The sequence below is a fragment of the Anastrepha ludens genome, chromosome X (genome assembly GCF_028408465.1).
Source record: "Anastrepha ludens isolate Willacy chromosome X, idAnaLude1.1, whole genome shotgun sequence".
Taxonomy (NCBI): domain Eukaryota; kingdom Metazoa; phylum Arthropoda; class Insecta; order Diptera; family Tephritidae; genus Anastrepha; species Anastrepha ludens.
In genome coordinates, this window is record NC_071503.1 from 32,932,767 (window position 1) to 32,947,768 (window position 15,002).

A 15,002-nucleotide genomic window follows, 5' to 3' on the forward strand; every position below is an offset into this window, starting at 1 on the left:
GCGAGGCGCGACGCCTAACGCCGCCACTGCTGAAGGCCATCCCTTCGTCGGCCTACCAGGGTTGCATGGAGGACTGGGTTAAATGTTGGCACATGTGTGTTGCTTGGTCATATTTTGAAGGAGATAAAATAAACTTACCTGAAATTTAACTCTGTTTGGTTTTATTAAACATTCCCGATACTTTCTGATCATAGGGTATACTATCATATTATGTACGGAAGAGTTGTTTGTCAAAGTCAAAGTAGATATTATGTGAGTATGCGGAAGAGTCGGAGGGAGAATGTTCTTTGCAAATGGCTGGAACTGTAGAGATACAATTAACAATTTCATTAATAGGACAATGAACTAGCTCATGTAACTCCTTTATACGTAACTATTTGACCAAAAACAACGCTAATATAATTCTGCAAACTTCATATTCACGGAATGGCTCCGAGACACATTTTGCCCTTCCCATGCGGATTTCAAAGTCGACTTATGAATAGTGCTTTAAAGTTATGAAGAAACATTAGAATTTTGTGAATTGGTTTCGTTTTATTGATGAATTCCGAATGTTTATTGAACACAAGATATTTTTAATTTATAATTGTAACCTTAGCCCTTATTGTTAACGCATATTATTTATCCTTTTACTGATTTAATGCTGCTACTACTTGCGCTGATATTAAGCATTGCACGATCATCCATTTTTTGATCAGTAATATTGACACATTCGCATCCGATAGCTGTATCTGCTATAGCAACTCCATTTGTGCTGGTGCTTGCGTTAAGTCGCCGTCGAATCGTTTCTGCCATGGCCAAAAATTCGCTTGCATGTTTATCATCGTCAGAAGCGGTTAATTGTAAGTTCGCACAAATGTATATATCATTTTCCGCTATATTTTTTATATAGCCTGCTTTCTCAATTTCTGGAGTTAACTGTTGATTTTCAGAAGGTTGTGCGACAACTCGATCGCTTTGTGCTATCATTTGTGACTGTCCATTTTTGTTGATTGTCGAACCAGACGTGATGACTGCATTGGCGCTACCAGTGACGCCATGTGATCGACTGCAGCCCGAAGTGCTGCCAGTCCCACCACATCCGAAACCACCAAAAGTGCCAATAGGAGCTCCTTGACCTGTGGTTCCGCCACCAAAAGCTCCCGCTGAACGGCGATAAACTGTGCTGTTCATAGTAAGTTTGCGCACATTTTTATCAGGATGGAATACTAAAATGTATACCTTTGGAGAGTATAAGCAAATGAGTGCTACGGATGCGCTTAGGCTTATCGATATGCATAACGTTGTTATTTGTATCTGAAACGAAAAAAAGCAATAAAAAATATTATATACGTAGGTATATATATAAGTGGTTTTTCAAAACTAAATTTTTCAAGGTGACCGAACCTATGACTTGTACACTTTTTAACTGTATTTACATTGTCACAATTGCAGTCCATACGCTTCAGAAAAGGCCTCACTAAAGAAAATTTGTGCAGCCTTACTGTTTGGTTATGCAGCTCAAGCAAGCGGTGAAACAAGCACAAGCAGCGCAGTCAACAAATTGACTTAGCGGCATGGCTCTCACCTTCATACTAGTGCTTAATATTATATATGTACATACATACATATATATACATCCATATTGTAACTTGCTCTGCGAAGCAAGGTTCACAATGCGGCATGTAATGTAAATAAGCAATATTTATTACCATCCACTATGCTCGCCTTTAAGCACGTTTACATATTATGAGGTTAAGGTTATCTCAGAGTTAACCCGAAAAGATAATCTATAGCAGACCCGTGCGCTTACCCTAAGATTTAGGGGGGGTTCCAACTTTTGTTGCAGCGCAATTTTTTCATATCGATTCATATCAAACAATTTTTTAAAACTTCGTCTAGGGGGCTTAGAACCTTGCAAGAAAAGCTGAAATCGCCAAGCGAGATTCTTTCTTTAGAAACTGCATACGACTGGAGAAGAGAGTTGCTATCGCCTTATACACGCTGCGATCTTCCGCAGGGTATGAAGCAGTAGGACGTCTCTTTGGTGTTTCTAAGGCGAGTGTATTTAACATGTTGCAGTCATTCTGCTGTGAGGGGTGGAAAGTTCTTGCTCCTGTTTATTTGAGTGGAAATATCGTTAATGACGAAAGAGTGGACGAGTGTTTGAAAGGCTTTGAGGCCCCAAGTTTTCCCCAATGCTTTGGAGCTATAGACGCCTGCAATATCGAGGTCAGAACCTCTGCAAAGGACTGTACGGACTACTACAATTATAAGGGGTGGTATTCCACAGTATTACTCGCACTTGTTGACTGTAGGATTGTAATTGAATAACTGTTTGCTAAAAATGTACACAATAATTTTTCATTTGCAGATATCGCTTTCTTTATATAAATGTCGGGTGCCCTGGTCGATGCAATGATTCAATTATTTTCGAAAATTGCAAGATGAAAAGCACTTAACAGAACCATATCTTCAAAGAAAAAAGAAGAATAATTTCTGCCGTTAAAGTTCTGTGGGCGTCATACGTGATTCGGCTTTCAGATTCTCGGAAACTTGCATGAAACCCTAACCGTTTAGCATTGAATCTCAAATGCAAGAAAAGTGTTCAACCAGCAGCTATCCAAACGCTGCAGGGTAGTTGAAAATGCTTTTGGTCGTCTGACAGCCCGCTTCAGAAGAATCGGAATGGTAATCGACAATGGTTTTTATGTAAGTATTCCAATTTATTTCTCGTTTGCGAAGGAATAAATGAAACAAATATTTAGCTTCAAATTTTCTTTAAAAGCCGCGTGTAAAAGCTGTTCGAGTTCTCCTTCATTTCCTCCAAAATAGTATTCTTATTTTCATCTATAGTCAACGCCTTCTTCGTAATATCCATCATTGTGGCTTGAATTTCTTTGATATCAGTCAAGCCTTTTTCTAGACATGCAGTCAAACGCTCCAAGCAGTTAAGAATCGCTTACTGACTCATTGTTTTATTTTTTTTAGGTTCAGTCGAAGTTGCTGGCACTGGAGATGGTAGCGATGTTCTGGAGCTCATTGATGCCTCCGACGTAAACAGTGGATCGTCATTCGCATCACCTTCATTGTCCGACACTATTAATTAAAGAAATAAAAAACAATAGAAAATGGGAAATTATATAATAAATTTCGATTTTATCTTTCCAAAATTATCTTGCATGAGGTGCTCGAAATTTACAGCCTTGCTGCCGCTAAGAATTGAGTGTACTTCCGAGTAGTAAGACCAGGAGGAAGGAGCTCCGCCCGAAGACCCCATTTTTTTTTCTTGCCTGCAATGAAATCAGGGTTTTGCTAAAAGTACACTGCTTCGGCTGACAGTAAACACAACGGATATTCCCACTGTTTATAAGCATCTAGCCCCAGTTAATAATGACATATGGTAGCGCAATACAACTGAGTGAATCGTAATATTGGGCGTAGGCGACATTTATTCTTATTCGTTGCACAACTATACATCACGACTGACTGGGGCTTCATAACCGGGCGGGCGGGCAACATTGTTAAACTTTAGTTTCGAAGTTTACTTACTTATAGCGGTTTGTAAGGTTATGGATTTTATCCTGTATCTCCGAAGCGGAAAACGTCTCCTTGCCTTTACTCATTTCGACTTCTATCTCCATGAAAATGTGATACCATGCGTCTGCCCCACCTTCGCTCGAATCAGGTTTGAGGTCTTTGGCATTGATGTGTTAAGAAGCGACCACCTTCGCTCCTTGGCACCACAAGATCTACACAGATTCCTTCGGAGATCGGGCAGATTTAAAGAAAATTAACTAAAAGGGAATCCAAGTGTAGTCAATGGACTTAATTAATGTCTGAATGCTGCACTTGCTAGTTGTCCCGACAAAAAAAAAAAGTAGAGCTGCATTTTTCCGTACTTTTTTACAGATTTTCCAATACAACTTGGCTACTCCACCTGGTTAACTCGAGGTTAGCAGCTAATCTACTTTGGAACGAGGTTATCTTTTGTATGGATAACCTCGTAGGTTACGACTTAGCGAGTGAAACTTGAAAGTGGAGATAACCTCGTTAGCCTCGTAACACGAGTATGTAAACGTGCTATTTCGCCCTATACGTTTGCGTCAGCAGGTTCCTTCACTTTTACTTTTTTCCAGCTTGTTTATTCGTTGTTTATTGCCGTGAAGACTTCGCGGGTTAATTCAAACCCACCGGCAGTAATTTAATCAGAAAATAAATAAATTTAAAATATTAACCTCCAAAAAGGCTCACTGGCTAAACACTTACTTTGAAAAAATAATTTATAGAGTTAAGATATGTAAAATAAAGTAAATTTTTCATAATTATTATTTACGTATTTCATTGTAATGAAATTTTTGGGAACTTGAAAGCATTGGAACCTGGGAGAGGTAAAAACAATTCATGCAAGAACTTTTAAAGTTATAAAAGCTACTAAATTTTATATTTCGAAATCAGCTGGACATCATAACATCGGAGCGCGTTAAATTTGCTATCCATTCCAACGACTACATTACTTTACTTTACAACACTACAACTAATGGGTAATTTTCGAAGCGATCCTAATCCAATTAAATACCTTAAACACATTGTTGATTTAATATAGATAGCCCTTTAGAGCATGCATATTACATTAGTAATTATCTTTTGTTTCTAAATGGTAAGTATTTATTTAGATATGTTTCACTGCGGCACATACTAAATAATAATATGACAAATTGTTCATAGAACTGAGTAAATTTTGTACAGAAATTATAAAGTCATGTCTGGAAGACGTCGTCGTTCGAACATAGGTCGTAGTACAGTGAATGTTACAAGAGTACGTTCAGCAAGAGGTGAATAATCGTCAACGGAACGAGAGGCTCGACTCAGTACGCTTCGGGATAGATATGGAGCTTAGAGAGAGAGAGAATCTTGAATAGAGCACGAGGTTCTCCGCAGACGAGATAGGGATAGACATCGAGTACAAAGAGCCAGAGAATCATCAGCATGAGTTACTAATTCCTGGGTAAGTAAAGGAAATTCTGCCATGAATTACGATCCTTCGATATCTTACAAGGACGATCGTATAGTATCAATAGGTACTATGTCGGTAGTGTGTGAACATTACTTGGCATTGAAATTCAAAGACGAATCGAAAGGCATGTGTTGCTTACAAGGAAAAGTCACGTTAGAAGAATGGATTCTGGAGTCCCCAACCATTACCCAAGACTCTCAGCTCTATGAGCGAGAGCACATCCTGGAGGAGACGGCGGTTGCTATAGCAATATCCTCTTCTTCAGAGACGGAAAAACGTTTCCCAGTTTCGGAGGCCTGAGTTGTGAGGCTGCTTCGGTGGCGGCACGACCTCCCAAAGGAACCGGGAAATCGAAGAGAGAGAGGAAAGAAGAAAGTGGCAGGCAAGGCTCATGCGGGAGAAAACCTCATGCGGCTCTCTCGGCCCTTCTGCGTAGGTATGTATCCTCCTCCCTGCCCTGAGGCTGATGCTAATATCCGCGCCACGAACCCCCAAGGTACGGCGTCAGTCAATGTGGTGGGCGATGGGTCTACTGTCCCGCGGTCTAACCGCCCACGACCTATGGCTGTGATTGGAAAACTCGGGCCTGACCATCAGCTGACTGATGCAGATATGAAATACTGCAAAAGCCGGCTGATGCGTTGGATTGTGTCCTCCGGTCCTGAAGCCGCGAAGGCCTATGAAACAAAGGACGGCACCATAAGGGTAACGTGCGCGTCTCTGGCCACCTTCGAGTGGATCAGCATCGCTGTCAAAAACGTGCCCCCCATGAGGACCACTCGCTTCGCGGTCTGCAGGGAGGAGAGTGTACCTTTCAGGAAGGCCATTTGCTGGATTCCGGATCCTGATCTGTCCACAGCTGATGTCCTGTCCTGCCGGAGTGCCCAGAACCCGGGCATCAACACGAGGCTTTGGCCAACCCTCTCGCAAACCAAGAGTAGTAACCGGGAAGGAAAGGAAGAGGCTTCTCTTGTGGTAACTTGCAGCATTCCATAGCCGCTACTGCACTCTTAAGTAGACAGATTACCCAGCTGCTCACATTACCTCATATAACAACAGTGCGAGAGCCCTGGGTCTTTAGGGGCCGCCTCTGTGGCCTTAGCGCGTTGAAAGGGGGCACGGCATTATATGACCGGAGTTCGAATAGACCTTGGACCGGTCTTATAGTGTCATCCCATTTCACTGTGACGAGTCTTGAGCAATTCTGTTGTCAGGACCTGGTAGCTGCTGAGGTGTGTTATAATGGTAGAAGCGGATGGCTGAGATTTGGGATTGCATCTGCTTATTTTTCTTACGATGCCCTGGAACCGCCACCAATCTCGTAAGGTTCTGTAAGCGGCGCAGTCTGAGCCTCGTTGTCTGCTGCGATGCTAATGCCCACCGTACAATCTGGGCCAGCAGCAAATGCAATGAGCGGGGCTCTCGGCCTTTCGAGTTTATCGCTTCCTATTGCCTAAACATACACAACAAGGGCAGATAGCCCACGTTTTTTACTGCTAGAAGGCAGGAGGTGATTGATCTCATCTTATTAATATCAAAATTTGGGTGGTCAATCAGGAACTGGAGAGTCCTTGCCGAAGATTCGAGCTCGGACCACAGGTAAATTAAGTTTCAGTGTGTCGAGGAGGCACAAATACCATTGCCTCCTAGAAACCCCAGAAAAACAAACTGGCTGAAGTGTAGGAGGGCGTTGCGGGGCTCTGACGTGACGCCACCAAGACTATAGAAAGAAGACGAAAATGAATGTTTGGAGTCAGTGTGACCAATTCGACCTCTCTTTGATCGGACCGTTCCGTGGTGGAACCGAGAGCTCCAAACATTGAGGCGTGAGTCGAGAAAACTTCTAAACCGGGCCCTCAAGACTAATCTTGAAGAGGACTGGGAGCGATACCGACATATTCAGACGAACTACAAGAACCTAATTCATGAGTCAAAAAGGGCTTCTTTTAGGGAATTATGCGGCTGGGATAGGATCCTGAAAGGGTCACTTGGGAAATCTGATAACTCCTTCCCAGAGAAGCAAAGTGAGACATTCAGCTTGTTAATGGACTCTCATTTTCCTGGAAATCAGATAAGCATTGGCCGGCAGCAGCCCTTAACGAAAGAAGCTGCTGTCAGAGCTGGTACACCTTCTCGGTGTGACGGGTACGTTGCCAGGTCTGTGGTGAATGAAGCCGCCATTCGATTTGCCATCGAATATTTTGGCGGCTATAAGTATCCCGGATCAAATGGCATTTATCCCGCCATGCTGAAGGAAGGCATAGAGTCAGTGACTGCAGCCCTGAAGAAAATCTTCACTGCATACTTGGCATTAGCTTTTATACCACGCTCGTGGAGGATGGTGAGAGTCGTTTTCATCCCTAAGGTTGGGAGAGATGACTACACCAGCCCCAAAATCTTTAGACCCATCAGAATGACGTCTTCCATACTGAAAAGTCTCGAACGGGTAGTGGAGTGGCATATGCGTCAGAGGTCGCTGAATGATCACCCTCTCTCCATTTCAGCATGCCTATCAAAGCGGAAAATCCTGCGAGTCGGCACTGCAAAACCCTGTTGCTAGTATAGAGCGGGCCATCGAAAGGAGAGACTACGCTTTGGGCATTTCTTTGGATTTAGAGGGGGCTTTTGATAAAGCTAATTTTGACAGTATGTGCAGCTCTGCCAGTAGACATGGTGTAGAACGGGTGCTGGTGGATAGGATTCGTTCAATGCTAGCCCAAAGCTAGCCCAGGTGTCGTACGGGATCAATAGAGGCTGCCCCTAAAGTGGTATGCTGTCTCCATTGCTCTTGTGCGTGGTGATGGATTCTCTACTCACCACCTTAAATGATGCTGGAATCTACACACAAGCATATGCAGACGACGTTGCCTGTCTGATAACGGGCCCTTCGTTTATTAACATCTGTAGAAAAGTGCAGAGAACTCTGGATATGATTAACACTCGCTGCTGTGCGAGTGGGCTATCGGCAAACCTTACCAAAACTAGTATTGTTCTCTTTAACAGAAGGAGGAAGCTTGATGGACTCGTTCTGCCTTAGCTAAAAGGCGTCACAATCCAGCTATCCAAAGAAAACAAATATCTTGGAGTAATCTTCGATAGTAAACTTCTTTGGAAGTCAGACGTTGAAACAAAGACATCCAAAGCCCTGCCAGCTTTCTAGCTGGATGAGTAGACTCTCTCTCGTGGGAGTCAGGAGGGCTTTATCGAGACTGCAATGCACTGTGGTCACCTGTTGCTCCGGAGCTTTTCCGACTACTTCAGGCCCGGCATTACATGCTCTGATTGGTTTACCACCACTTGATGCTTTCATCCAAGGAGAGGCCTTGAAGGCCATCTGCATGCTGAAGCACAATGGGAACTGGTACGGCCCCTGTCTTGCATTGGAAAACAGAGAAGGCATAGACTTCGATAGAACGATTCTCTCCATACCATCAAGAGTCATACTTGAAAAGAGATACAGATTAGTGCTGCCAGGGGCTCAGTTGTAGTCAAACTCTGAAAATGAGCCCGGCAAACACTGTTCTCGCATTTTCACGGATGGCTCCAGGACCGAGCTTGACTTCGGCTCTGGGGTCTACGTGGAATCCAGCAGGACAAAACTGCACTTTGCTCTTGGAATGCATGCATCTGTGTTTCAAGCGGAGGTGTATGCAGTTCAAGAAGCGATGAAGTTTGTTGTGGAAAAACGATGGAGAGGCAGATCTATATGTGTCTGCAGCGACAGCCAAGCTGCGCTTATGGCCTTAGACAGCCCTCAAACTACATCAAGGGTAGTGAAGTCCTGTAAATCCAGGCTGAACTATGTCGGCAGACATAATAGCCTGATGCTAACATGGGTCCCGTGACACGTGGGTATCGCGGGTAACGAGACCTCTGACTCCTTAGCTAAGATGGGCTCTGAAGCCAACTTCTTTGGCCCAGAGCCCGCTTTGCCACTCCCCTCTGCGGCCATCACGGCCACGGTTAGCAAATGGGTAACTACTACCCACAAGCGAGCTTGGCAGGCTGAGAGAGGCTGCAGATGGACAAAACTGATGTTACCTGTCAAGTCCGATCGACTGTCGCAAACCCTTCTGTCATTAAGCAGAGGGGAGTGCAGACGGCTGGTTGGACTGATGACGGGGCCACTTTCTGTGGGCAAAGCACATGGAAAGGTTGGGCATCTCAGACAGTGTACTCTGCCCAGCTTGTGAAGAGGAGGATGAGACGGCGGACCACTTCCTGTGTGTCTGCCCCGCCTTCGCCCGAATCAGGTTTGAGGTCTTTGGCACTGATGTGTTAAGAAGCGACCATCTTGGCTCCTTGGCACCACAAGATCTACTCAGATTTCTTCGGAGATCGGGTAGATTTAAAGAAAATTAAAAGGGAATCCAAGAGTAGTTCAATGGGCTTAGTTAATGTCTGAGTGCTACACTTGCTAGTTGTCCCGAAAAAAAAAATAAAATAAAAAAGTCGTTAAGCATGGGTTTATGCCTATCCAAGAGTAGTTCAATGGGCTTAGTTAATGTCTGAGTGCTACACTTGCTAGTTCTCCCGAAAAAAAAAAACAAAAATAAAAAAGTCATTAAGCATGGGTTTATGCCTACATGTAAAATTCAAGGGCAAGTGTTCCACTTAGGTGGGAATGTGCTACCACATCGACCTGATAATCACAAATTTCTGCAAATATACATTCTGATAATTGCTATATACAGTCTTTCAAAACTGCGATTGAGAGTGTTCCAGCAGATACTCTTGACTTTAATGTCATAATCCATTGAAATAAAGTTCCTGTTGCAGAGCACAGAGGACGAAATAATGCGCCTTCCACGAGTGAAGTAGCAGTGGTGATAGCTGGACAGCAATTTGGCAAGAGAGATATTGTATTGCATAGTTGTGATCACAATTTTCAAAAAATTTCCTTTGATGCTATGTCGCGCAGAAAATGGTTATGCCATTAATATTTCTAAAGTTGACCCAATGTGTGGTACACCTCTGCGTAAAACCGTGTCATGTATGAACTACTATTGCTACCGTATAATGACAAGACGTAATAATTTCAACACTTTCGTTAGATATGGAATGTTAACAAACCAATACTTGGTAGATCAATATGCGAAAATTGTATCTGAGATATTGACCTACATTCGTAATAATCAAACGAAATTGAGAGCCGAAAATTACGTTCATCTTCAGGATGCTTTACAGGCGAATGATCACCGCAACGGCAGTTGGTTGTACTACCTTCATCATTCACAGGTGGACCTCGATATTTACACGAAAAATCGCAAGACGCCATGGCTTACGTCAGAAATTACGGCAAACCTGATTTATTTATAACTACAACATTTAACCCAAATTGTCGGAAATCAAAGAAAATATTAAGTATTATCAATTTAAAAATTAAAGTAATATAAATTTAACTCCACAAGACAGATACAAAATAATTATCAAAGTATTTCATTTAAAAGTACAGAAACTCCTGCACCTCATTAACAAGTCTCATATATTCGGTCCGCCGCGCTGTCATATATACACAATAGAATGGCAGAAACGTGGCTTACCACATGTACATCTGCTGGTGTGGTTAGTGAACAAAATTAGACCAAACCAAATAGACAGGGTTATTTCAGCTGAATTACCGGGTTAAGATGAAGATCCTATCCTGTACGAAATCGTAAAGAGCCATATGGTACACGGCCCTTGCGGGACTTTAAACCCGAATTCTCCATGTATGTAAGATTCTAAATGCAGCAAAAAATTTCCGAAGTCGTTCCAAACTCAAACAAGTACTATCGATGACGGATATCCCAAATATCGTCGACGATCGCCAAAGCAGGGTGGGCAAAATGCTACCGCCCGAAACCATGATATTGATAACCGATGGAGCGTTCCCTATAATCCACTTCTTTTGAAAATTTTTAATGCACACATCAACGTAGAGTTGTGCAATTGAATAAAGTCACTCTAATATGTTATTTAAATCATTAATAAAGACAGTGATCAAGCCACTTTTAGTATACAATTACCAAATGAAGTGGAAATATATCAGTCTGGACGTTGCATCTGCAGCTCTGAAGCTGTATGGAGGATTCTATCATTCGAAGTGCACGACCGGGCTCCTACAATTGTCCACCTTGCAGTTAATTTAGAAAATGGACAAAGAGTAATTTCACTGAGAACAATATACAAGAAGTTGTTAATAAGCCTTTGGATACGACGTTGACAGCATTCTTCAAGTTATGGGATCAAGATGATTTCGCGAAAACATTGACATATGACAGAGTTCCAAGTTACTATACATGGAACCAGTCTAAAATTTTTCAACGGCAAAAACAACGTACTGCGGTTGATGGTTTCCCCGGAGTAAAACAAACGGTTGCTCTTGGCAGAGCCTACGTGATTCATCCCAACAACAGCGAATGCTTTTATCTGAGAATGTTACCGCATATTGTAAAAGGCCCGACATCCCTTGCACACCTAAGAACTGTATAAGGTGTTGTTTACAATACTTATCAAACAGCATGCAAACATAATGGAAAGAATAATGAGATGGCGCCTATCGTGCTATCGTTACTTTGTTCTCAGCAAATTTGACAATGAATTACGTCGTTCTAGCACCAGGATGGCCAGGTTACCATTTTCGTAACTTAATGTAGGATTTTTTTTGTTCTTTTTTCATGACATTTTTTTAGCCTGTTCTAATTAAAAGTAATGTTTATAACTTTGTAAAATATACATTTTTTTTAATCAGTTCAATAATTCACTCAGTTTTATATAGCTTTACTTTTTTAACATCTGGTCACATTGCCCGCGATTGCAGTTGTTGTTGGTGCTCTTCTGCTTTCAGCAGTCAAATCTCTCTCTTGCTACTGTAGTGTTGCCTAGCTTTGAATATAAAAACGCACTAAAATGCCCATTTAAAGAAAATAAAACTCAAAATTTTTTTTGAATTACTTAAAGAACTTATGTATGCGTGACGAATTGTTTTAAAATGTTCGTCTTTTTAAATAAATGTGATATAGTCATGTACAATTTTATTTGTAAGTTTTTTGTTAAGAGAAACTCTTTTGTTAAGAGAACGACTCTTTTATTATATTTGGGGTCATGCAACAAGATAAAGTACTCTTTTTGAAAAAATGTCTTTATAGTTTCTTCAGTTTTCATTTTCTTTTTTTTTTTTTTTTTTACTATGAATACACCTCTTAATGCCCTATGTCCCACAAAGGATTAAGGACCGGTAGAAACGATTGCACCTCTATGGTTTTAATTCGCATTCAGTAAATTCAAACGCTTCTTAAAATGTATAAACAGGTTTTCAATGTTAAGAGGAGTTGAGAGAGGGCCATTCTTATTCTTGCATAGCCTTAAAAGGATAATTAAATTTACACTTTCAAAATATCAAACTTTATAAGAACCAACAAATTTTCATTAACACTAAAATCTTCTCAGAGTGACCCTTTTCAACATTCTTTAGTTTAATAATACAGTTTTTTTTAACTTACAGTTTCGGTAGCTTTAAATTAAAAATAGAAAAACAAACACCTTAAAAATTTTCGCATTTTGATATATAAAAAAGCACTAAATTTATTGCGAAGAGCAAATGGTTGGCAACACTGCACAACTTGGCAAAAGTGACGCCACGTACTCTCTGAGGGGCGCAATCTTGTTTCTATCATTCTTGGCATGCAAAGCTATGGGACTCTTGGAAGACGATTCTCACTGGGAAAACACATAATCAGAAGCAGCTGTTTGTATATAGTTCAGCTACATCATTAAGATATTTATTTGCCGTCATTGTAGTGTTTTATCAAGAAACTGATTTTATAATCTATGGAATAGAATTGAAGAAAATATGGCCAGTGATATTCTGATTCGACGACGGCGTGAGTTAAAGCAATACAGGATTCTCAGGAGATTTCAAAGTAGACAAGGTAAATAACTTGATTCTTTCAAAGATTGATGCGCCGACGAAAATATACTGCTCGGCCGATACCGTTCTCTATTTAGAAGAAGCTGGCTTAGATTTGAGCGTTGACTGTTTTTCACAAGGCCAACTGTATGTCGCTATCTCAAGAGTAACCTCTAGAGAAAGCATGTTTGTATTGTCTAATGACAAGAAATCTGTGAACGTTGTATATAAAGACATTCTGTAATATATTAACTGTTGTAATTGTAAAAATAAAATAAACATAGCAGGAAATCTTCATGGTATAGGGAAGGGGGATAGTTTTAATCCAAATTTAACGCGTTTCACATAATTATAATACAAATATTAAACCAATGTTCCTTGAGAGTCTACACATGGATTCATTTGAATGATGCATGAAATACCAAATTATAGAACAAGTTTTCCTAATAGCAGTTGCGCCACGGCAGGCAATGACACACCTCCGAGTGTATTTCTGCCATGAAAAAAACCCTTATAAAAAAACATCTGCCGTTCGGAGTCGGCTCATATGCTGTAGGTCTCTTCATTTGAGGAATGACATCAATATACATGCCACAAATAGGGGGAGGAGGAACCTGTCCAAACACCCGAAAAGGGTGAATAACTGAAGAGAAATGGCAACACAGTTTGCCATTCTCAGCTGTCAAACCACAGTTACTGATATCGGTAGTTCTTATATATACAGTTAAAAAAACACTATATATTTCCGGAAATTATGCTACAATTTAAAAGTAAATGCAAATATCGAAAATCAGCCTCTTGTGCCAAGTGAAAATATTTGTCGCCACTGCACTTAAAATTGGGCTAGTGAAAACTATTTTTTCAAAAGTAAGTACTACAAAAATTAGTGGAGGTATTTGCAATTTATTGAAAATTTTTTGAGGAATTTTATTTATGTTTATTAATTGAGTTAAGGTGTTTTCATGGATCTCAAAAAGCCAAAACACCATTTTTAATGCCCTGTTTAATATTCAGTTAATAAATAGGATGGTTCCATATGTAGAAGTCCAAGCAAGCGGATAAAGTTCCTGATCGCCATTCCCTTGGGAGTGGCCAGAACGACTCTTCTGCATATGGTCCAAGCGGCTCCCAACTTCTGGACTTCACCCCAGCTTTGGTTAGCTTCCGAACATTCGTTCGAGAGCGAGCTAATGTGAGAAGTAGAAGTAACTTAAGATATCTAGTTGTGCGCTGGGCTTGGAATTTTCCACGCCAGGGAATTTTTGGTCACACAGTCAGAAAATTTAGCCGGCACAATGAAACCTCTGGTAACGGAAAGAGGCTGATCGACTTCAGCTCGAAACATAGTAGTCTGCAGCACAAATTCAAGTATAAAAAATACAGATCACTCATTTTTTGACAAACGGAAGACACGCTTCGAGTGTTTTAGTCTTATGTACCATCCAAGGACCCAACATCGACTCTGATTGTTACATTGCTGCAGCCAAAATACACACATGCCTCTGTGCAGCAAAACACGTATATCTAACTATGCAAAGAATTTTCGACATTGGAAAGCTGCAATTGCAACAGACAGCCAGAAGATTCGCCACTCGACTTTCACTCTACCCAACAATCTGGTATGCGTCAGCAATTTAGCAACATTTCATCTTCTTTACGTACTGTCGCCGAAAAAGAAATTGGATTTTGGCGAGTCCGAAAAAACAATTGGTACGACGGGGAACGCCTGCTGCCGCGCAAAGAAAGGATGCCGTCTACAAAACCATGCCGCGCTCGGTCGCAAAGCGAGCCATTTGGAATCGCTACGAGTTAAGCTGAATGAATAAGAGAGACGTATTATCAGAAGTAAGAAACGAGAGGCTCTTCGTCGGCCATCCCGCGTACCAGCACCCACGCTGGCAGTTACGATTTCGAGGTTGTAAGAGATAACAGGCTTGGAATTTAACGAAGAATCTCTCTTGCCAGCAAGTTCTACTTTGGACTAAGAAGACAATTAAGTATTCAAGTATTCTACAAGGCTTTTATCATGCAGGTCCTAACGTATGGCGCAGAAGTTTGGGCGATGACAGTTTCCGATGAGACCTCCCTTGGATTGTTTAAGAGAAAGATTCTGCG

General features: G+C 41.3%; 1 protein-coding gene across 2 annotated transcripts in view; it reads right to left on the reverse strand.

The window, feature by feature from the left end:
- Positions 1–543: 543 nt before the first annotated feature.
- The window catches only part of LOC128869555 (metabotropic glutamate receptor-like), a 37,964-nt gene continuing 23,505 nt past the window's right edge, over positions 544–15,002 (reverse strand). Inside the window, exons 1-2 of one of the 2 annotated variants that reach the window (XM_054112126.1) lie at positions 1,419–1,552; positions 544–1,296 (exon numbers count right to left, since the gene is read on the reverse strand). In XM_054112126.1, the coding sequence (XP_053968101.1) occupies positions 622–1,296; positions 1,419–1,439 (696 nt within the window). In that variant the 5' untranslated portion in view covers positions 1,440–1,552 and the 3' untranslated portion in view covers positions 544–621. Of the gene's footprint in view, positions 1,297–1,418; positions 1,553–15,002 lie in introns of those variants that run through there. The other variant, XM_054112125.1, reaches the window with a different exon arrangement.